General features: G+C 46.1%; 1 protein-coding gene across 1 annotated transcript in view; it reads left to right on the forward strand.

Moving 5' to 3' along the window:
* Positions 1 to 21,647, forward strand: part of LOC115126911 (macrophage mannose receptor 1-like) — a 94,039-nt gene that overhangs the window by 13,802 nt on the left and 58,590 nt on the right. The window contains exons 4-9 of the mRNA XM_065006002.1: positions 183 to 351; positions 1,231 to 1,340; positions 18,753 to 18,890; positions 20,307 to 20,483; positions 20,606 to 20,748; positions 20,876 to 20,998. Of these exons, the coding sequence (XP_064862074.1) occupies positions 183 to 351; positions 1,231 to 1,340; positions 18,753 to 18,890; positions 20,307 to 20,483; positions 20,606 to 20,748; positions 20,876 to 20,998 (860 nt within the window). The remainder of the gene's footprint in view (positions 1 to 182; positions 352 to 1,230; positions 1,341 to 18,752; positions 18,891 to 20,306; positions 20,484 to 20,605; positions 20,749 to 20,875; positions 20,999 to 21,647) is intronic.

Here is a 21,647-nt window from a genome sequence, read left to right on the forward strand (position 1 = left end):
TCTCTAATGTGGTCATACATTGGGCAGTAGGTTAGGAAGTGCAGCTCAGTTTCCACCTCATGTTGTGGGTAGTGTGCCAATAGCCTGTCTTCTCTTGAGAGCCAGGTCTGCCTACGGCGGCCTTTCTCAATAGCAAGGCTATGCTCTCTGAGTCTGAACATCTCTCCCCCATCCCTCTGCAGCTACGGACCATTGGCATAAGAACCCGGTCACAGGTGCATTCTACCAGGTGAACCTCCACTCTGCTCTGACCTGGCACCAGGCTCGGACCAGCTGCCAACAGCAGGGAGCAGACTTGGCCTCAATCACCGAACCCCTCGAGCAGACCTACTTAGCAGGTAGCGCCACCCGGTGGCCATGCTCACATATATCAGGCGTGTCAAACTCAAGTAGTGTGTTTATTAGTGTACTGTTCATGTACCAGTGTGTTTATTTGTGTACTGTTCATGTACCAGTGTGTTTATTTGTGTACTGTTCATGTACTAGTGTGTTTATTAGTGTACTGTTCATGTACTAGTGTGTTTATTAGTATACTGTTCATGTACCAGTGTGTTTATTAGTGTACTGTTCATGTACCAGTGTGTTTATTAGTGTACTGTTAATGTACCAGTGTGTTTATTTGTGTACTGTTCATGTACTAGTGTGTTTATTAGTGTACTGTTCATGTACTAGTGTGTTTATTAGTGTACTGTTCATGTACTAGTGTGTTTATTAGTGTACTGTTCATGTGTTTACTAGTGTGTTTTATTAGTGTACTGTTCATGTACCAGTGTGTTTATTAGTGTACTGTTCATGTACCAGTGTGTGTATTTGTGTACTGTTAATGTACCAGTGTGTTTATTAGTGGGCAGTTCATGTGCCAGTGTGTTTATTAGTGTACTGTTCATGTACTAGTGTGTTTATTAGTGTACTGTTCATGTACCAGTGTGTGTATTAGTGTACTGTTCATGTACCAGTGTGTTTATTAGTGTACTGTTCATGTACCAGTTCATGTACTGTTCCATGTGTGTTTTATTAGTGTACTGTTCATGTACTAGTGTGTTTATTAGTGTACTGTTCATGTACCAGTGTGTTTATTTGTTCATGTACCAGTGTGTTTATTAGTGTACTGTTCATGTACCAGTGTGTTTATTAGGACTGTACTGTTCATGTACTAGTGTGTTTATTAGTGTACTGTTCATGTACTAGTGTGTTTATTAGTGTACTGTTCATGTACAGGCCTGTGTGTAGACTGCACTGTTCGCCACTGTGGTGTACGGTACGGGGCTGTGCTCTGGTACAGGACAGTGGGTGGCAGTGGATCAGTGGAAAGCCTCAGGTCGTACTTCCGCTGGGACTTGGTGAGTCCTCACCTTCACACTATTCCCTTCATGCTGCACTACTCTGGACCAGGGTCAGTTACACTATATAGGGTTGAAAAGGACCAGGGTCAGTTACACTATAGAGGGGAAAGGACCAGGGTCAGTTACACTATAGAGGGGAAAAGGACCAGGGTCAGTTCAGTTACACTATAGAGGGCAAAAGGACCAGGGTCAGTTACACTATAGAGGGGAAAAGGACCAGGGTCAGTTACACTATAGAGGGAAAAGGACCAGGGTCAGTTACACTATATAGGGGAAAAGGACCAGGGTCAGTTACACTATAGAGGGGAAAAGGACCAGGGTCAGTTACACTATATAGGGGAAAAGGACCAGGGTCAGTTACACTATAGAGGGGAAAAGGACCAGGGTCAGTTACACTATAGAGGGAAAAGGACCAGGGTCAGTTACACTATAGAGGGAAAAGGACCAGGGTCAGTTACACTATAGAGGGAAAAGGACCAGGGTCAGTTACACTATAGAGGGGAAAAGGACCAGGGTCAGTTAGTTACACTATAGAGGGAAAAGGACCAGGTCAGTTACAGTTAGTTACACTATATAGGGGAAAAGGACCAGGGTCAGTTAGTTACACTATAGAGGGGAAAAGGACCAGGGTCAGTTACACTATAGAGGGGAAAAGGACCAGGGTCAGTTACACTATAGAGGGGAAAAAGGACCAGGGTCAGTTAGTTACACTATAGAGGGGAAAAGGACCAGGGTCAGTTACACTATAGAGGGGAAAAGGACCAGGGTCAGTTACACTATAGAGGGCAAAAGGACCAGGGTCAATTACACTATAGAGGGGAAAAGGACCAGGGTCAGTTACACTATAGAGGGGAAAAGGACCAGGGTCAGTTACACTATAGAGGGGAAAAGGACCAGGGTCAGTTACACTATAGAGGGGAAAAGGACCAGGGTCAGTTACACTATAGAGGGGAAAAGGACCAGGGTCAGTTACACTATAGAGGGAAAAGGACCAGGGTCAGTTACACTATAGAGGGAAAAGGACCAGGGTCAGTTACACTATAAAAGGGGTTAGTTATGTTACTAAGGGAAAAGGGTCAGGGAGGGAAAGGACCAGGGTCAGTTACACTATAGAGGGGAAAAGGACCAGGGTCAGTTACACTATAGAGGGGAAAAGGACCAGGGTCAGTTACACTATAGAGGGGAAAAGGACCAGGGTCAGTTACACTATAGAGGGGAAAAGGACCAGGGTCAGTTACACTATATAGGGGAAAAGGACCAGGGTCAGTTACACTATATAGGGGAAAGGACCAGGGTCAGTTAGTTACACTATAGAGGGAAAAGGACCAGGGTCAGTTAGTTACACTATAGAGGTGAAAAGGACCAGGGTCAGTTACACTATATAGGGGAAAAGGACCAGGGTCAGTTAGTTACACTATATAGGGGAAAAGGACCAGGGTCAGTTACACTATAGAGGGGAAAAGGACCAGGGTCAGTTACACTATAGAGGGCAAAGGACCAGGGTCAGTTACACTATAGAGGGGAAAAGGACCAGGGTCAGTTACACTATAGAGGGAAAAGGACCAGGGTCAGTTACACTATAGAGGGGAAAAGGACCAGGGTCAGTTACACTATAGAGGGGAAAAGGACCAGGGTCAGTTACACTATAGAGGGAAAAGGACCAGGGTCAGTTACACTATAGAGGGAAAAGGACCAGGGTCAGTTAGTTACACTATAGAGGGAAAAGGACCAGGGTCAGTTACACTATATAGGGGAAAAGGACCAGGGTCAGTTAGTTACACTATAGAGGGAAAAGGACCAGGGTCAGTTAGTTACACTATAGAGGGAAAAGGACCAGGGTCAGTTAGTTACACTATAGAGGGGAAAAGGACCAGGGTCAGTTACACTATAGAGGGAAAAGGACCAGGGTCAGTTACACTATATAGGGAAAAGGACCAGGGTCAGTTACACTATATAGGGAAAAGGACCAGGGTCAGTTACACTTAGGAAAAGGACACTATAGGGGAAAAGGACCAGGGTCAGTTACACTATATAGGGGGGAAAAGGACCAGGGTCAGTTACACTATAGAGGGAAAAGGACCAGGGTCAGTTAGTTACACTATAGAGGGGAAAAGGACCAGGGTCAGTTACACTATAGAGGGGAAAAGGACCAGGTCAGTTACACTATATAGGAAAAGGACCAGGGTCAGTTACACTATAGAGGGAAAAGGACCAGGGTCAGTTACACTATACACTATAGAAAAGGAAAAGGACCAGGGTCAGTTAGTTACACTATAGAGGGGAAAAGGACCAGGGTCAGTTAGTTACACTATAGAGGGGAAAAGGACCAGGGTCAGTTACACTATAGAGGGAAAAGGACCAGGGTCAGTTAGTTACACTATAGAGGGAAAAGGACCAGGGTCAGTTAGTTACACTATAGAGGGGAAAAGGACCAGGGTCAGTTACACTATAGAGGGGAAAAGGACCAGGGTCAGTTAGTTACACTATAGAGGGGAAAAACCAGGACACTAGAGGGAAAAGGACAGGGTAGTTACACTATAGAGGGGAAAAGGACCAGGGTTAGTTACACTATATAGGGGAAAAGGACCAGGGCCAGTTACACTATAGAGGGGAAAAGGACCAGGGTCAGTTACACTATAGAGGGAAAAGGACCAGGGTCCAGTTACACTATAGAGGGAAAAGGACCAGGGTCAGTTACACTATAGAGGGAAAAGGACCAGGGTCAGTTACACTATAGAGGGAAAAGGACCAGGGTCAGTTACACATATAGAGGGGAAAGGACCAGGGTCAGTTACACTATAGAGGGGGAAAAGGACCAGGGTAGGGGAAAAGGACCAGTTACACTATAGAGGGAAAGGACCAGGGTCAGTTAGTTACACTATAGAGGGGAAAAGGACCAGGGTCAGTTACACTATAGAGGGAAAAGGACCAGGGTTACACTAGTTACACTATAGAGGGAAAAGGACCAGGGTCAGTTAGTTACACTATAGAGGGGAAAAGGACCAGGGTCAGTTAGTTACACTATATAGGGAAAAGGACCAGGGTCAGTTACACTATAGGGGAAAAGGACCAGGGTCAGTTAGTTACACTATAGAGGGGAAAAGGACCAGGGTCAGTTACTATAGAGGGGAAAAGGACCAGGGTCAGTTACACTATAGAGGGGAAAAGGACCAGGGTCAGTTACACTATAGAGGGGAAAAGGACCAGGGTCAGTTACACTATAGAGGGGAAAAGGACCAGGGTCAGTTACACTATAGAGGGGAAAAGGACCAGGGTCAGTTACACTATAGAGGGGAAAAGGACCAGGGTCAGTTAGTTACACTATATAGGGGAAAAGGACCAGGGTCAGTTAGTTAGAGGGAAAAGGACCAGGGTCAGTTATATAGGGGAAAAGGACCAGGGTCAGTTACACTATAGAGGAAAAGGACCAGGTCAGTTAGTTACACTATAGAGGGAAAAGGACCTAGGGTCAGTTAGTTACACTATAGAGGGAAAAGGACCAGGGTCAGTTACACTATAGAGGAAAAAGGACCAGGGTCAGTTACACTATAGGGGAAAAGGACCAGGGTCAGTTACACTATAGAGGGGGAAAAGGACCAGGTCAGTTAGTTACACTATAGAGGGGAAAAGGACCAGGGTCAGTTAGTTACACTATAGAGGAAAAGGACCAGGGTCAGTTAGTTACACTATAGAGGGAAAAGGACCAGGGTTAGTTACACTATAGAGGGAAAAGGACCAGGGTCAGTTAGTTACACTATAGAGGGGAAAAGGACCAGGGTCAGTTACACTATAGAGGGGAAAAGGACCAGGGTCAGTTACACTATAGAGGGAAAAGGACCAGGGTCAGTTACACACTATAGAGGAAAGGACCAGGGTCAGTTACACTATAGAGGGAAAAGGACCAGGGTCACTAGTTAGTTACACTATAGAGGGGGGAAAGGACCAGGGTCAGTTACACTATATAGGGGGAAAAGGACCAGGGTCAGTTACACTATAGAGGGAAAGGACCAGGGGGTCAGTTAAAAGGACCAGGGTCAGTTAGTTACACTATAGAGGGGAAAAGGACCAGGGTTAGTTACACTATAGAGGGAAAAGGACCAGGGTCAGTTAGTTACACTATAGAGGGAAAGGACCAGGGTCAGTTAGTTACACTATAGAGGGAAAAGGACCAGGGTCAGTTAGTTACACTATAGAGGGGAAAAGGACCAGGGTCAGTTACACTATAGAGGGAAAGGACCAGGGTCAGTTACACTATAGAGGGGAAAGGACCAGGGTCAGTTAGTTACACTATAGAGGGGAAAAGGACCAGGGTCAGTTACACTATAGAGGGGAAAAGGACCAGGGTCACTATAGAGGGGAAAAGGACCAGGGTCAGTTACACTATAGAGGGAAAAGGACCAGGGTCAGTTACACAGGGTCAGTTACACTATAGAGGGGAAAAGGACCAGGGTCAGTTAGTTACACTATAGAGGGGAAAGGACCAGGGTCCAGTCAGTTACACTATAGAGGGAAAAGGACCAGGGTCAGTTAGTTACACTATAGAGGGGAAAGGACCAGGGTCAGTTACACTATAGAGGGGAAAAGGACCAGGGTCAGTTAGTTACACTATAGGGGAAAAGGACCAGGGGTCAGTTAAACTATAGGACCAGGGTCAGTTACACTATAGAGGGAAAAGGACCAGGGTCAGTTACACTATAGAGGGGAAAAGGACCAGGGTCAGTTACACTATAGAGGGAAAAGGACCAGGGTCAGTTAGTTACACTATAGAGGGAAAAGGACCAGGGTCAGTTAGTTACACTATAGAGGAAAAGGACCAGGGTCAGTTACACTACTATAGGGGAAAAGGACCAGGGTCAGTTACACTATAGAGGGAAAAGGACCAGGGTCAGTTAGTTACACTATAGAGGGAAAAGGACCAGGGTCAGTTAGTTACACTATAGGGAAAAGGACCAGGGTCAGTTAGTTACACTATAGAGGGGAAAAGGACCAGGGTCAGTTACACTATAGAGGGGAAAAGGACCAGGGTCAGTTACACTATAGAGGAAAAGGACCAGGGTCAGTTACACTATAGAGGGAAAGGACCAGGGTCAGTTACACTATAGAGGGAAAATTACCAGGGTCAGTTACACACTATAGGGGAAAAGGACCAGGGTCAGTTACACTATATAGGGGGGAGGGGAAAAGGACCAGGGTCAGTTAGTTACACTATAGAGGAAAAGGACCAGGGTCAGTTAGTTACACTATAGAGGGGAAAAGGACCAGGGTCAGTTAGTTACACTATAGAGGGGAAAAGGACCAGGGTCAGTTAGTTACACTATAGAGGGGAAAGGACCAGGGTCAGTTACACTATATAGGGGAAAAGGACCAGGGTCAGTTACACTATAGAGGGAAAAGGACCAGGGTCAGTTACACTATAGAGGGAAAAGGACCAGGGTCAGTTAGTTACTATATAGGGGAAAAGGACCAGGGTCAGTTAGTTACACTATAGAGGGAAAAGGACCAGGGTCAGTTACACTATAGAGGGGAAAAGGACCAGGGTCAGTTAGTTACACTATAGAGGGAAAAGGACCAGGGTCAGTTACACTATATAGGGAAAAGGACCAGGGTCAGTTACACTATAGAGGGAAAAGGACCAGGGTCAGTTACACTATAGAGGGGAAAAGGACCAGGGTTAGTTACACTATGGGGAAAAGGACCAGGGGAAAAGGACCAGGGTCAGTTACACTATAGAGGGAAAAGGACCAGGGTCAGTTACACTATAGAGGGGAAAAGGACCAGGGTCAGTTACACTATATAGGGGAAAAGGACCAGGGTCAGTTACACTATAGAGGGAAAAGGACCAGGGTCAGTTACACTATAGAGGGGGAAAAGGACCAGGGTCAGTTACACTATAGAGGGAAAAGGACCAGGGTCAGTTAGTTACACTATAGAGGGGAAAGGACCAGGGTCAGTTACACTATAGAGGGGAAAAGGACCAGAGGGGAAAAGGACTCAGTTAGTTACACTATAGAGGGGGAAAGGACCAGGTCAGTTACACTATAGAGGGAAAAGGACCAGGGTCAGTTACACTATAGAGGGAAAAGGACCAGGGTCAGTTAGTTACACTATAGAGGGAAAGGACCAGGGTCAAGAGGGAAAAGGACCAGGGTCAGTTAGTTACACTATAGAGGGGAAAGGACCAGGGTCAGTTACACTATAGGGGAAAAGGACCAGGGTCAGTTAGTTACACTATAGAGGGGAAAAGGACCAGGGTCAGTTAGTTACACTATAGAGGGAAAAGGACCAGGGTCAGTTAGTTACACTATAGAGGGAAAAGGACCAGGGTCAGTTACACTATATAGGGGAAAAGGACCAGGGTCAGTTAGTTACACTATAGAGGGAAAAGGACCAGGGTCAGTTAGTTACTATAGAGGGGAAAAGGACCAGGGTCAGTTACACTATATAGGGAAAAGGACCAGGGTCAGTTAGTTACACTATAGAGGGAAAAGGACCAGGGTCAGTTACACTATATAAAATGACCAGGGTCAGTTAGTTACACTATAGAGGGGAAAAGGACCAGGGTCAGTTAGTTACACTATAGAGGGAAAAGGACCAGGGTCAGTTACACTATATAGGGAAAAGGACCAGGGTCAGTTACACTATAGAGGGAAAGGACCAGGGTCAGTTACACTATAGAGGGGGAAAAAGGACCAGGGTCAGTTAGTTACACTATAGAGGGGAAAAGGACCAGGGTCAGTTACACTATAGAGGGAAAAGGACCAGGGTCAGTTAGTTACACTATAGAGGGAAAAGGACCAGGGTCAGTTACACTATAGAGGGGAAAAGGACCAGGGTCAGTTAGTTACACTATAGAGGGGAAAAGGACCAGGGTCAGTTAGTTACACTATAGAGGGAAAAGGACCAGGGTCAGTTAGGGTTTACACTATAGAGGAAAACCAGGACCAGAGGGGAAAGGACCAGGGTCAGTTACACTATAGAGGGAAAAGGACCAGGGTCAGTTACACTATAGAGGGGAAAAGGACCAGGGTCAGTTAGTTACACTATAGAGGGGAAAAGGACCAGGGTCAGTTACACTATAGAGGGAAAAGGACCAGGGTCAGTTAGTTACACTATATAGGGAAAAGGACCAGGGTCAGTTAGTTACACTATAGAGAGGGAAAAGGACCAGGGTCAGTTACACTATAGAGGGGAAAAGGACCAGGGTCAGTTAGTTACACTATAGAGGGGAAAAGGACCAGGGTCAGTTAGTTACACTATATAGGGAAAAGGACCAGGGAAAATGTTAGTTAGTTACACTATAGGGGAAAAGGACCAGGGTTAGTTACACTATATAGGGGGAAAAGGACCAGGGTCAGTTACACTATAGAGGGGAAAGGACCAGGGTCAGTTAGTTACACTATAGGGGAAAGGACCAGGGTCAGTTACACTATAGAGGGAAAAGGACCAGGGTCAGTTAGTTACACTATAGAGGGAAAAGGACCAGGGTCAGTTACACTATAGAGGGGAAAAGGACCAGGGTCAGTTACACTATAGAGGGAAAGGACCAGGGTCAGTTAGTTACACTATAGAGGGAAAAGGACCAGGGTCAGTTAACTATAGGGGGAAAGGACCAGGGTCAGTTACACTATATAGGGGAAAAGGACCAGGGTCAGGGAAAGTTAGTTACACTATAGAGGGAAAAGGACCAGGGTCAGTTAGTTACACTATAGAGGGGAAAAGGACCAGGGTCAGTTAGTTACACTATAGAGGGAAAAGGACCAGGGTCAGTTAGTTACACTATAGAGGGAAAAGGACCAGGGTCAGTTACACTATAGGGAAAAGGACCAGGGTCAGTTACACTATAGAGGGAAAAGGACCAGGGTCAGTTAGTTACACTATAGAGGAAAAGGACCAGGGTCAGTTACCTATAGGGACAGGGTCAGTTACACTATAGAGGGGAAAAGGACCAGGGTCAGTTAGTTACACTATAGAGGGGAAAAGGACCAGGGTCAGTTACACTATAGAGGGGAAAAGGACCAGGGTCAGTTACACTATAGAGGGGAAAAGGACCAGGGTCAGTTAGTTACACTATAGAGGGAAAAGGACCAGGGTCAGTTACACTATAGAGGAAAAGGACCAGGGTCAGTTAGTTACACTATAGAGGGGAAAAGGACCAGGGTCAGTTACACTATAGAGGGAAAAGGACCAGGGTCAGTTACACTATAGGGGGAAAAGGACCAGGGTCAGTTACACTATAGAGGGAAAAGGACCAGGGTCAGTTAGTTACACTATAGAGGGAAAAGGACCAGGGTCAGTTACACTATAGGGAAAAGGACCAGGGTCAGTTACACTATAGAGGGGAAAAGGACCAGGGTCAGTTAGTTACACTATAGAGGGGAAAAGGACCAGGGTCAGTTACACTATAGAAAGGACCAGAAAAGGACCAGGGTCAGTTAGTTACACTATAGGGAAAAGGACCAGGGTCAGTTACACTATAGAGGGGAAAAGGACCAGGGTCAGTTACACTATAGAGGGAAAGGACCAGGGTAGTTACACTATAGAGGGGAAAAGGACCAGGGTCAGTTAGTTACACTATATAGGGAAAAGGACCAGGGTCAGTTAGTTACACTATAGAGGGAAAAGGACCAGGGTCAGTTAGTTACACTATAGAGGGGAAAAAGACCAGGGTCAGTTAGTTACACTATAGAGGGGAAAAGGACCAGGGTCAGTTAGTTACACTATATAGGGGAAAAGGACCAGGGTCAGTTACACTATAGAGGGGAAAAGGACCAGGGTCAGTTACACTATATAGGGGAAAATGACCAGGGTCAGTTAGTTACACTATAGAGGGGAAAATGACCAGGGTCAGTTAGTTACACTATAGAGGGGAAAAGGACCAGGGTCAGTTACACTATAGAGGGGAAAGGACCAGGGTCAGTTACACTATAGAGGGGAAAAGGACCAGGGTCAGTTACACTATAGAGGGAAAAGGACCAGGGTCAGTTAGTTACACTATAGAGGGAAAAGGACCAGGGTCAGTTAGTTACACTATATAGGGAAAAGGACCAGGGTCAGTTACACTATAGAGGGGAAAGGACCAGGGTTAGTTAGTTACACTATAGAGGGAAAAGGACCAGGGTCAGTTACACTATATAGAGGGAAAAGGACCAGGGTCAGTTACACTATAGAGGGGAAAAGGACCAGGGTCAGGACCAGGGTCAGTTACACTATAGAGGGGGAAAAGGACCAGGGTCAGTTACACACTATAGAGGGGAAAAGGACCAGGGTCAGTTACACTATAGAGGGAAAAGGACCAGGGTCAGTTAGTTACACTATAGAGGGGAAAAGGACCAGGGTCAGTTACACTATATAGGGGAAAAGGACCAGGGTCAGTTACACTATAGAGGGGAAAAGGACCAGGGTCAGTTAGTTACACTATAGAGGGAAAAGGACCAGGGTCAGTTACACTATATAGAGGGGAAAAGGACCAGGGTCAGTTAGTTACACTATAGAGGGAAAAGGACCAGGGTCAGTTAGTTACACTATAGAGGGGAAAAGGACCAGGGTCAGTTAGTTACACTATAGAGGGGAAAAGGACCAGGGTCAGTTACACTATAGAGGGAAAAGGACCAGGGTCAGTTAGTTACACTATAGAGGGGAAAAGGACCAGGGTCAGTTACACTATAGAGGGGAAAAGGACCAGGGTCAGTTAGTTACACTATAGAGGGGAAAGGACCAGGGTCAGTTACACTATAGAGGGGAAAAGGACCAGGGTTAGTTACACTATAGAGGGAAAAGGACCAGGGTCAGTTAGTTACACTATAGAGGGAAAAGGACCAGGGTCAGTTACACTATAGAGGGAAAAGGACCAGGGTCAGTTACACTATAGAGGGGAAAAGGACCAGGGTCAGTTACACTATATAGGGGGAAAGGACCAGGGTTACACTATAGAGGGGAAAAGGACCAGGGTCAGTTAGTTACACTATAGAGGGAAAAGGACCAGGGTCAGTTAGTTACACTATAGAGGGGAAAAGGACCAGGGTCAGTTAGTTACACTATAGAGGGGAAAAGGACCAGGGTCAGTTAGTTACACTATAGAGGGGGAAAGGACCAGGGTCAGTTACACTATAGAGGGAAAAGGACCAGGGTCAGTTAGTTACACTATAGAGGGAAAAGGACCAGGGTCAGTTAGTTACACTATAGAGGGAAAGGACCAGGGTCAGTTACACTATAGAGGGAAAAGGACCAGGGTCAGTTAGTTACACTATATAGGGGAAAAGGAAAACACTATAGGAAAAGGACCAGGGTCAGTTAAAAGGACTATATATAGGGAAAGGACCAGGGTCAGTTACACTATAGAGGGGGAAGGACCAGGGTCAGTTACACTATAGAGGGAAAAGGACCAGGGTCAGTTACACTATAGGGGAAAAGGACCAGGGTCAGTTAGTTACACTATAGAGGGAAAAGGACCAGGGTCAGTTACACTATAGGGGAAAAGGACAGGGTCAGTTACACTATAGAGGGGAAAAGGACCAGGGTCAGTTAGTTACACTATAGGGGGAAAGGACCAGGGTCAGTTTTACACTATAGGGGAAAAGGACCAGGGTCAGTTACACTATAGAGGGAAAAGGACCAGGGTCAGTTACACTATAGTTACAGGGTCAGTTAGTTATAGAGGGAAAAGGACCAGGGTCAGTTACACTATAGAGGGAAAAGGACCAGGGTCAGTTACACTTAGGGGAAAAGGACACTATAGAGGGGAAAAGGACCAGGGTCAGTTAGTTACACTATAGAGGGGAAAAGGACCAGGGTCAGTTACACTATAGAGGGGAAAAGGACCAGGGTCAGTTACACTATATCAGAGGAGGGGAAAGGACCAGGGTCAGTTACACTATAGAGGGAAAAGGACCAGGGTCAGTTAGTTACACTATAGAGGGGAAAAGGACCAGGGTCAGTTACACTATAGAGGGAAAAGGACCAGGGTCAGTTAGTTACACTATAGAGGGGAAAAGGACCAGGGTCAGTTAGTTACACTATAGGGGAAAAGGACCAGGGTCAGTTAGTTACACTATAGAGGGGAAAAGGACCAGGGTCAATTAGTTACACTATAGAGGGGAAAAGGACCAGGGTCAGTTAGTTACACTATAGAGGGAAAAGGACCAGGGTCAGTTACACTATAGAGGGAAAAGGACCAGGGTCATTTACACTATAGAGGGAAAAGGACCAGGGTCAGTTAGTTACTATAGAGGGGAAAAGGACCAGGGTCAGTTACACTAGAGGGAAAAGGACCAGGGTCAGTTAGTTACACTATAGAGGGAAAAGGACCAGGGTCAGTTAGTTACACTATAGAGGGGGAAAAGGACCAGGTCAGTTACACTATAGAGGGGAAAAGGACCAGGGTCAGTTAGTTACACTATAGAGGGAAAAGGACCAGGGTCAGTTACACTATAGAGGGGAAAAGGACCAGGGTCAGTTACACTATAGAGGGAAAAGGACCAGGGTCAGTTAGTTACACTATAGGGGAAAAGGACCAGGGTCAGTTAGTTACACTATAGAGGGGAAAAGGACCAGGGTCAGTTACACTATAGAGGGAAAAGGACCAGGGTCAGTTACACTATAGAGGGAAAAGGACCAGGGTCAGTTAGTTACACTATAGAGGGGAAAAGGACCAGGGTCAGTTACACTATAGAGGGGAAAAGGACCAGGGTCAGTTAGTTACACTATAGAGGGGAAAAGGACCAGGGTCAGTTAGTTACACTATAGAGGGGAAAAGGACCAGGGTCAGTTACACTATAGAGGGGAAAAGGAAAGGACCAGGGTCAGTTAGTTACACTATAGAGGGGAAAAGGACCAGGGTCAGTTAGTTACACTATAGAGGGAAAAGGACCAGGGTCAGTTAGTTACACTATAGAGGGGGAAAAGGACCAGGGTCAGTTACACTATATAGGGGAAAAGGACCAGGGTCAGTTACACTATAGAGGGGGAAAAGGACCAGGGTCAGTTACACTATATAGGGAAAAGGACCAGGGTCAGTTAGTTACACTATAGAGGGAAAAGGACCAGGGTCAGTTACACTATAGAGGGAAAAGGACCAGGGTCAGTTAGTTACACTATAGAGGGAAAAGGACCAGGGTCAGTTAGTTACACTATAGAGGGGAAAAGGACCAGGGTCAGTTACACTATAGTCCAGGGCTTAGTTACACTATATAGGGGAAAAGGACCAGGGTCTGTTAGTTACACTATAGAGGGAAAAGGACCAGGGTCAGTTAGTTACACTATAGAGGGGAAAAGGACCAGGGTCAGTTAGTTACACTATAGAGGGAAAAGGACCAGGGTCAGTTACACTATATAGGGGAAAAGGACCAGGGTCAGTTACACTATAGAGGGAAAAGGACCAGGGTCAGTTACACTATAAAGGGGAAAAGGACCAGGGTTAGTTACACTATATAGGGAAAAGGACCAGGGTCAGTTACACTATAGAGGGAAAAGGACCAGGGTCAGTTACACTATAGAGGGGAAAAGGACCAGGGTCAGTTAGTTACACTATAGAGGGAAAAGGACCAGGGTCAGTTAGTTACACTATAGAAAAGGACCAGGGCCAGTTACACTATAGGGAAAAGGAAAAGGACCAGGGTCAGTTACACTATAGAGGGGAAAAGGACCAGGGCTTTACACTATAGAGGGGGAAAAGGACCAGGGTCAGTTACACTATAGAGGGGGAAAGGACCAGGGTCAGTTACAGTTACACTATAGAGGGAAAGGACCAGGGTCAGTTACACTATAGGGGGGAAAAGGACCAGGGTCAGTTAGTTACACTATAGAGGGAAAAGGACCAGGGTCAGTTACACTATAGAGGGAAAAGGACCAGGGTCAGTTAGTTACACTATAGAGGGAAAAGGACCAGGGTCAGTTAGTTACACTATAGAGGGAAAAGGACCAGGGTCAGTTAGTTACACTATAGAGGGGAAAAGGACCAGGGTCAGTTACACTATAGAGGGAAAAGGACCAGGGTCAGTTAGTTACACTATAGAGGGGAAAAGGACCAGGGTCAGTTACACTATAGAGGGGAAAAGGACCAGGGTCAGTACACTATAGGGGAAAAGGACCAGGGTCAGTTAGTTACACTATAGAGGGGAAAGGACCAGGGTCATTTACACTATAGGGGAAAAGGACCTGGGTCAGTTACACTAGAGGGGAAAAGGACCAGGGTCAGTTACACTATAGAGGGGAAAAGGACCAGGGTCAGTTACACTATATAGGGGAAAATGACCAGGGTCAGTTAGTTACACTATAGAGGGGAAAATGACCAGGGTCAGTTACACTATAGAGGGGAAAAGGACCAGGGTCAGTTACACTATAGAGGTGAAAAGGACCAGGGTCAGTAACACTATATAGGGGAAAAGGACCAGGGTCAGTTAGTTACACAATATAGGGGAAAGGACCAGGGTCAGTTACACTATAGAGGGGAAAAGGACCAGGGTCAGTTAGTTACACTATAGAGGGGAAAAGGACCAGGGTCAGTTAGTTACACTATAGAGGGGAAAAGGACCAGGGTCAGTTAGTTACACTATAGAGGGGAAAAGGACCAGGGTCAGTTACACTATAGTTACACTATAGAGGGGAAAAGGACCAGGGTCAGTTAGTTACACTATATAGGGAAAAGGACCAGGGTCAGTTAGTTACACTATAGAGGGAAAACCAGGACCAGGGTCAGTTACACTATAGAGGGGAAAAGGACCAGGGTCAGTTAGTTACACTATAGAGGGGAAAAGGACCAGGGTCAGTTAGTTACACTATAGAGGGGAAAAGGACCAGGGGAAAAGGACAGTTAGTTACACTTAGAAGGGAAAGGACCAGGGTCAGTTAGTTACACTATAGAGGAAAAGGACCAGGGTCAGTTAGTTACACTATAGAGGGAAAAGGACCAGGGTCAGTTACACACTATATAGGGAAAAGGACCAGGGTCAGTTAGTTACACTATAGAGGGAAAAGGACCAGGGTCAGTTACACTATATAGGGGAAAAGGACCAGGGTCAGTTACACTATATAGGGAAAAGGACCAGGGCAGTTACACTATAGAGGGGAAAAGGACCAGGGTCAGTTAGTTACACTATAGAGGGAAAAGGACCAGGGTCAGTTACACTATAGAGGAAAGGACCAGGGTCAGTTAGTTAACTATAGAGGGAAAAGGACCAGGGTCAGTTAGTTACACTATAGAGGGGGAAAAGGACCAGGGTCAGTTACACTATAGAGGGGAAAAGGACCAGGGTCAGTTACACTATAGAGGGGAAAGGACCAGGGTCAGTTACACTATAGAGGGGAAAAGGACCAGGGTCAGTTAGTTACACTATAGAGGGAAAAGGACCAGGGTCATTACACTATAGAGGGGAAAGAAAAGGACCAGGGTCAGTTAGTTACACTATAGAGGGGAAAAGGACCAGGGTCAGTTACACTATAGAGGAGGAAAAGGACCAGGGTCAGTTAGTTACACTATAGAGGGAAAAGGACCAGGGTCAGTTACACTATATAGGGGGAAAAGGGGAGTTAACTATAGAGGGGAAAAGTACCAGGGTCAGTTACACTATAGTCCAGGGTCATTAGAGGGGAAAAGGACCAGGGTCAGTTAGTTACACTATAGAGGGAAAAAGGACCAGGGTCAGTTACACTATAGAGGAAAAGGACCAGGGTCAGTTACACTATAGAGGGAAAGGACCAGGGTCAGTTACACTATAGAGGGGAAAAGGACCAGGGTCAGTTAGTTACACTATATAGGGGAAAAGGACCAGGGTCAGTTAGTTACACTATAGAGGGAGAAAGTACCAGGGTCAGTTACACTATAGAGGGGAAAGGACCAGGGTCAGTTAGTTACACTATAGAGGGGAAAAGGACCAGGGTCAGTTAGTTACACTATAGAGGGGAAAAGGACCAGGGTCAGTTAGTTACACTATAGAGGGGGGAAGGACCAGGGTCAGTTACACTATATAGGGGAAAAGGACCAGGGTCAGTTAGTTACACTATAGAGGGGAAAAGGACCAGGGTCAGTTAGTTACACTATATAAGGGAAAAGGACCAGGGTCAATTAGTTACACTATAGAGGGGGAAAGGACCAGGGTCAGTTAGTTACACTATAGAGGGGAAAAAGACCAGGGTCAGTTAGTTACACTATAGAGGGGAAAAGGACCAGGGTCAGTTACACTATAGAGGGGAAAAGGACCAGGGTCAGTTACACTATGAGGAAAAGGACCAGGGTCAGTTACACTATAGAGGGAAAAGGACCAGGGTCAGTTAGTTACACTATAGAGGGGAAAAGGACCAGGGTCAGTTAGTTACACTATAGAGGGGAAAAGGACCAGGGTCAGTTAGTTACACTATAGAGGGGAAAAGGACCAGGGTCAGTTACACTATATAGGGGAAAAGGACCAGGGTCAGTTACACTATAGAGGGGAAAAGGACCAGGGTCAGTTACACTATATAGGGGAAAAGGACCAGGGTCAGTTACACTATAGAGGGGAAAAGGACCAGGGTCAGTTAGTTACACTATATAGGGGAAAAGGACCAGGGTCAGTTACACTATAGAGGGGAAAAGGACCAGGGTCAGTTACACTATAGAGGGGAAAAGGACCAGGGTCAGTTACACTATAGAGGGGAAAAGGACCAGGGTCAGTTAGTTACACTATATAGGGGAAAAGGACCAGGGTCAGTTACACTATAGAGGGGAAAAGGACCAGGGTCAGTTACACTATAGAGGGGAAAAGGACCAGGGTCAGTTAGACTGATGTTAGTCTTCAGTTGTAGTGATATAGTTGTTAGTCTTCAGTTGTAGTGATATAGCTGCTGTTAGTCTTCAGTTGTAGTGATATAGCTGCTGTTAGTCTTCATTGTAGTGATATAGATGTTAGTCTTCAGATGTAGTGATATAGATGTTAGTCTTCAGTTGTAGTGATATAGCTGTTAGTCTTCAGTTGTAGTGATATAGCTGTTAGTCTTCAGTTGTAGTGATATAGCTGTTAGTCTTCAGTTGTAGTGATATAGCTGTTAGTCTTCAGTTGTAGTGATATAGCTGTTAGTCTTCAGTTGTAGTGATATAGCTGCTGTTAGTCTTCAGTTGTAGTGATATAGCTGTTAGTCTTCAGTTGTAGTGATATAGCTGTTAGTCTTCAGTTGTAGTGATATAGCTGTTAGTCTTCAGTTGTAGTGATATAGCTGTTAGTCTTCAGTTGTAGTGATATAGCTGTTGTTGTTAGTCTTCAGTTGTAGTGATATAGCTGCTGTTAGTCTTCAGTTGTAGTGATATAGCTGTTAGTCTTCAGTTGTAGTGATATAGCTGCTGTTAGTCTTCAGTTGTAGTGATATAGCTGCTGTTAGTCTTCAGTTGTAGTGATATAGCTGTTAGTCTTCAGTTGTAGTGATATAGCTGTTAGTCTTCAGTTGTAGTGATATAGCTGTTAGTCTTCAGTTGTAGTGATATAGCTGTTAGTCTTCAGTTGTAGTGATATAGCTGTTAGTCTTCAGTTGTAGTGATATAGCTGTTAGTCTTCAGTTGTAGTGATATAGCTGTTAGTCTTCAGTTGTAGTGATATAGCTGTTAGTCTTCAGTTGTAGTGATATAGCTGTTAGTCTTCAGTTGTAGTGATATAGCTGTTAGTCTTCAGTTGTAGTGATATAGCTGTTAGTCTTCAGTTGTAGTGATATAGCTGTTAGTCTTCAGTTGTAGTGATATAGCTGTTAGTCTTCAGTTGTAGTGATATAGCTGTTAGTCTTCAGTTGTTGTAGTGATATAGCTGTTAGTCTTCAGTTGTAGTGATATAGCTGTTAGTCTTCAGTTGTAGTGATATAGCTGTTAGTCTTCAGTTGTAGTGATATAGCTGTTAGTCTTCAGTTGTAGTGATATAGTTGTTAGTCTTCAGTTGTAGTGATATAGATGTTAGTCTTCAGTTGTAGTGATATAGCTGTTAGTCTTCAGTTGTAGTGATATAGCTGTTAGTCTTCAGTTGTAGTGATATAGCTGTTAGTCTTCAGTTGTAGTGATATAGATGTTAGTCTTCAGTTGTAGTGATATAGCTGTTAGTCTTCAGTTGTAGTGATATAGCTGTTAGTCTTCAGTTGTAGTGATATAGTTGTTAGTCTTCAGTTGTAGTGATATAGCTGTTAGTCTTCAGTTGTAGTGATATAGCTGTTAGTCTTCAGTTGTAGTGATATAGCTGTTAGTCTTCAGTTGTAGTGATATAGCTGTTAGTCTTCAGTTGTAGTGATATAGCTGCTGTTAGTCTTCAGTTGTAGTGATATAGCTGCTGTTAGTCTTCAGTTGTAGTGATATAGCTGCTGTTAGTCTTCAGTTGTAGTGATATAGCTGTTAGTCTTCAGTTGTAGTGATATAGCTGTTTAGTCTTCAGTTGTAGTGATATAGATGTTGTTGTTGTTTGTGTGTAGGTCATCCTCTCTCTGATCCTGGTCATATCTGTGGACTTGTCGACCCAGTTCAGCAGTCCTACTGGCAGAGCTCCCTGTGCTCCAAGAAACTTGGCTACGTCTGTCAGAAAGACCCACCTGCATCCCCCGTTCCCCCAGGTAGGTCTGTCAGAAAGACCCACCTACATCCCCCGTTCACCCAGGTAGGTCTGTCAGAAAGACCCAACTACATCCCCCGTTCCCCCAGGTAGGTCTTTCAGAAAGACCCACCTGCATCCCCCCTCTTCCCCCAGGTAGGTCTGTCAGAAAGACCCACCTACATCCCCCCTTCACCCAGGTAGGTCTGCCAGAAAGACCCACCTACATCCCCCTTCCCCCAGGTAGGTCTGTCAGAAAGACCCACCTACATCCCCCGTTCCCCAGGTAGGTTTGTCAGAAAGACCTCCCTATAACCCCTGTTCACCAGGTAGGTCTGTCAGAAAGACCTCCCTATAACCCCTGTTCACCAGGTAGATCTGTCAGAAAGACCTCCCTAAAAGCCCCGTTCACCCAGATCCAACACTCTGTTCTACTCTGCTCAATTTAATCCAGTCCAATCCATTTTAGTCCAGACTAGTCTAGTCCATTTCAATCTTGAACAGTTTGTTCAGTCTTGTCCAGTTCATTTCAGTCTTGTCCAGTCCAATTGCATCTTGAACAGTTTGTTCAGTCTAGTCCAGTTCATTTCAGTCTTGTCCAGTCCAATTGCATCTTGAACAGTTTGTTCAGTCTAGTCCAGTTCATTTCAGTCCAGTCTAGTCTAGTCCATTTCAATCTTGTACAGTTTGTTTTAATTACGCTCAGTCCATTTCGGTTCATTTCAGTTCAGTCTAGTCCAGTTAATTTCAGTCCAGTCTAGTCCAGTTCATTTCAGTCCAGTCTCGTCCAGTCTAGTCTAGTCCAGTCCAGTCTAGTCCAGATAATTTCAGTCTAGTCCAGTCTACTCCAGTCTAGTCCAGATAATTTCAGTCCAGTCTAGTCCAGTCCAGGCCAGTCTAGTCCAGTCTACTCCAGTCTAGTTCAGTCTAGTCCAGTCTAGTCCAGATAATTTCAGTCCAGTTTAGTCCACTCCAGTCTACTCCAGTCTAGTCCAGTCTAGTCCAGTCTAGTCCAGATAATTTCAGTCTAGTCCAGTCCAGTCTAGTCTAGTTAATTTCAGTCCAGTCTAGTCCAGTCCAGTCTAGTTAATTTCAGTCCAGTCTAGTCTAGTCCAGTTCATTTCAGTCTTGTCCAGTCCAATTGAATCTTGAACAGTTTGTTCAGTCTAGTCCAGTTCATTTCAGTCCAGTCTAGTCCAGTTCATTTCAGTCCAGTCTAGTCCAGTTCATTTCAGTCCGGTCTCGTCCAGTCTAGTCCAGTTCATTTCAGTCCAGTCTCGTCCAGTCTAGTCCAGTTCATTTCAGTCCAGTCTAGTCCAGATAATTTCAGTCCCGTCTAGTCCAGTCTAGTCCAGTTCATTTTTGTATTATATTGTTTATTATGGGCGGTGTATTTCTTGTATTCTACAATGTGTTCCCCTTTGTTTGTGATGCACAGAAGTGACAGGTTACTGCTCCAGTCCGTGGATTCCCTACGCTGCCAGGTGCTACCTCCTCCAGCGTACCAGGAAGACCTGGACAGAGGCTCAGACGGAATGTCGGAAGGACGGAGGCGACCTGGCCAGCATCCACAACATTGAGCAGCACAGCTTTGTGATGTCACAGCTGGGATATGGTCAGTGAAACACAGATACGCTCACACGTTAGACAGTCAGTGAAAAGGCTAACTCCAACTCTCCCCTTTCCCTCCTCTCCTCCTCTCCTTCTCCCCTCCTCTCCTCCTTTCCTCTGTCCCAGCGGCCGCTGACGAGTTGTGGATCGGGATGAATGATGTCAAGACGCCACTACTGTTTGAGTGGAGCGATCAATCCCCTGTCACCTTCACCAGGTGGGAGGAAGCCATGCCAATGGAGGGCAACTGTGTCCTGGTCAGAGGAGAGGTATGGTACCATCATCCCCCCTCCACACCCCCTAACCCTAACACCCCTTGACCCTAACACCCATTTACAACCACACCAACCCTCTCCCTCCTTGACGATGTCCTGTGTGACTGTGTCTGTCTTGCAGCAGGGCAGGTGGGCTACTCAGGTGTGTGACAACCTTCCTCGGGAGCGTGGCTTCATCTGTATGAAGAAATCTGCCTCCCAACCCTCAGGGGACCAGGTGGACACTAACCCAGGCTGCAAATCGGTGGACCCAGGGGTTTTGAGCAGAGGTCAGCCTGGGAGCAGAGGTCAGCCAGTGGTGGAGAGCAGAGGTCAGCACTATAGAGCAGAGTGTCAGCCTGGGAGAGCAGAGGTGCCTGGGAGAGCAGGAGGTCAGGTATAGAGCAGAGGTCAGCGCTACAGAGGTCAGCCAGGGAGGCAGAGGTCAGGAGGCAGAGGTCAGCCAGGGAGAGTTTGAGAGGTCAGGGAAGGTTGCAGAGGTCAGCCAGGTCAGCCAGGGAGAGCAGAGGTCAGCCAGGGAGAGCAGAGGTCAGCCAGGGAGAGCAGCGGTCAGCCAGGGAGAGCAGAGGTCAGCGCTATAGAGCAGAGGTCAGCCAGGGGATAGCAGAGGGTCAGCCAGGGATGGCAGAGGTCAGCCAGGGGAGGCAGAGGTGAGCCTGGGAGAAAGCAGAGGTCAGCCAGGAGAGAGCAGAGGTCAGCCAGGGAGGCAGATGGTGAGGGAGAGCCTGGGAGAGGGGAGAGGATGAGCCTGGGAGAGCAGAGGTGAGCCTGGGAGGCAGAGGTGAGCCTGGGAGAGCAGAGGTCAGCCAGGGAGAGCAGAGGTCAGCCTTCCCAGGGAGAGCAGAGGTCAGCCAGCCTGGGAGGTGGTGAGCCAGTCAGCCAGGGAGAGCTGA

The sequence above is a fragment of the Oncorhynchus nerka genome, linkage group LG20, assembly GCF_034236695.1.
Source record: "Oncorhynchus nerka isolate Pitt River linkage group LG20, Oner_Uvic_2.0, whole genome shotgun sequence".
NCBI lineage: Eukaryota > Metazoa > Chordata > Actinopteri > Salmoniformes > Salmonidae > Oncorhynchus > Oncorhynchus nerka.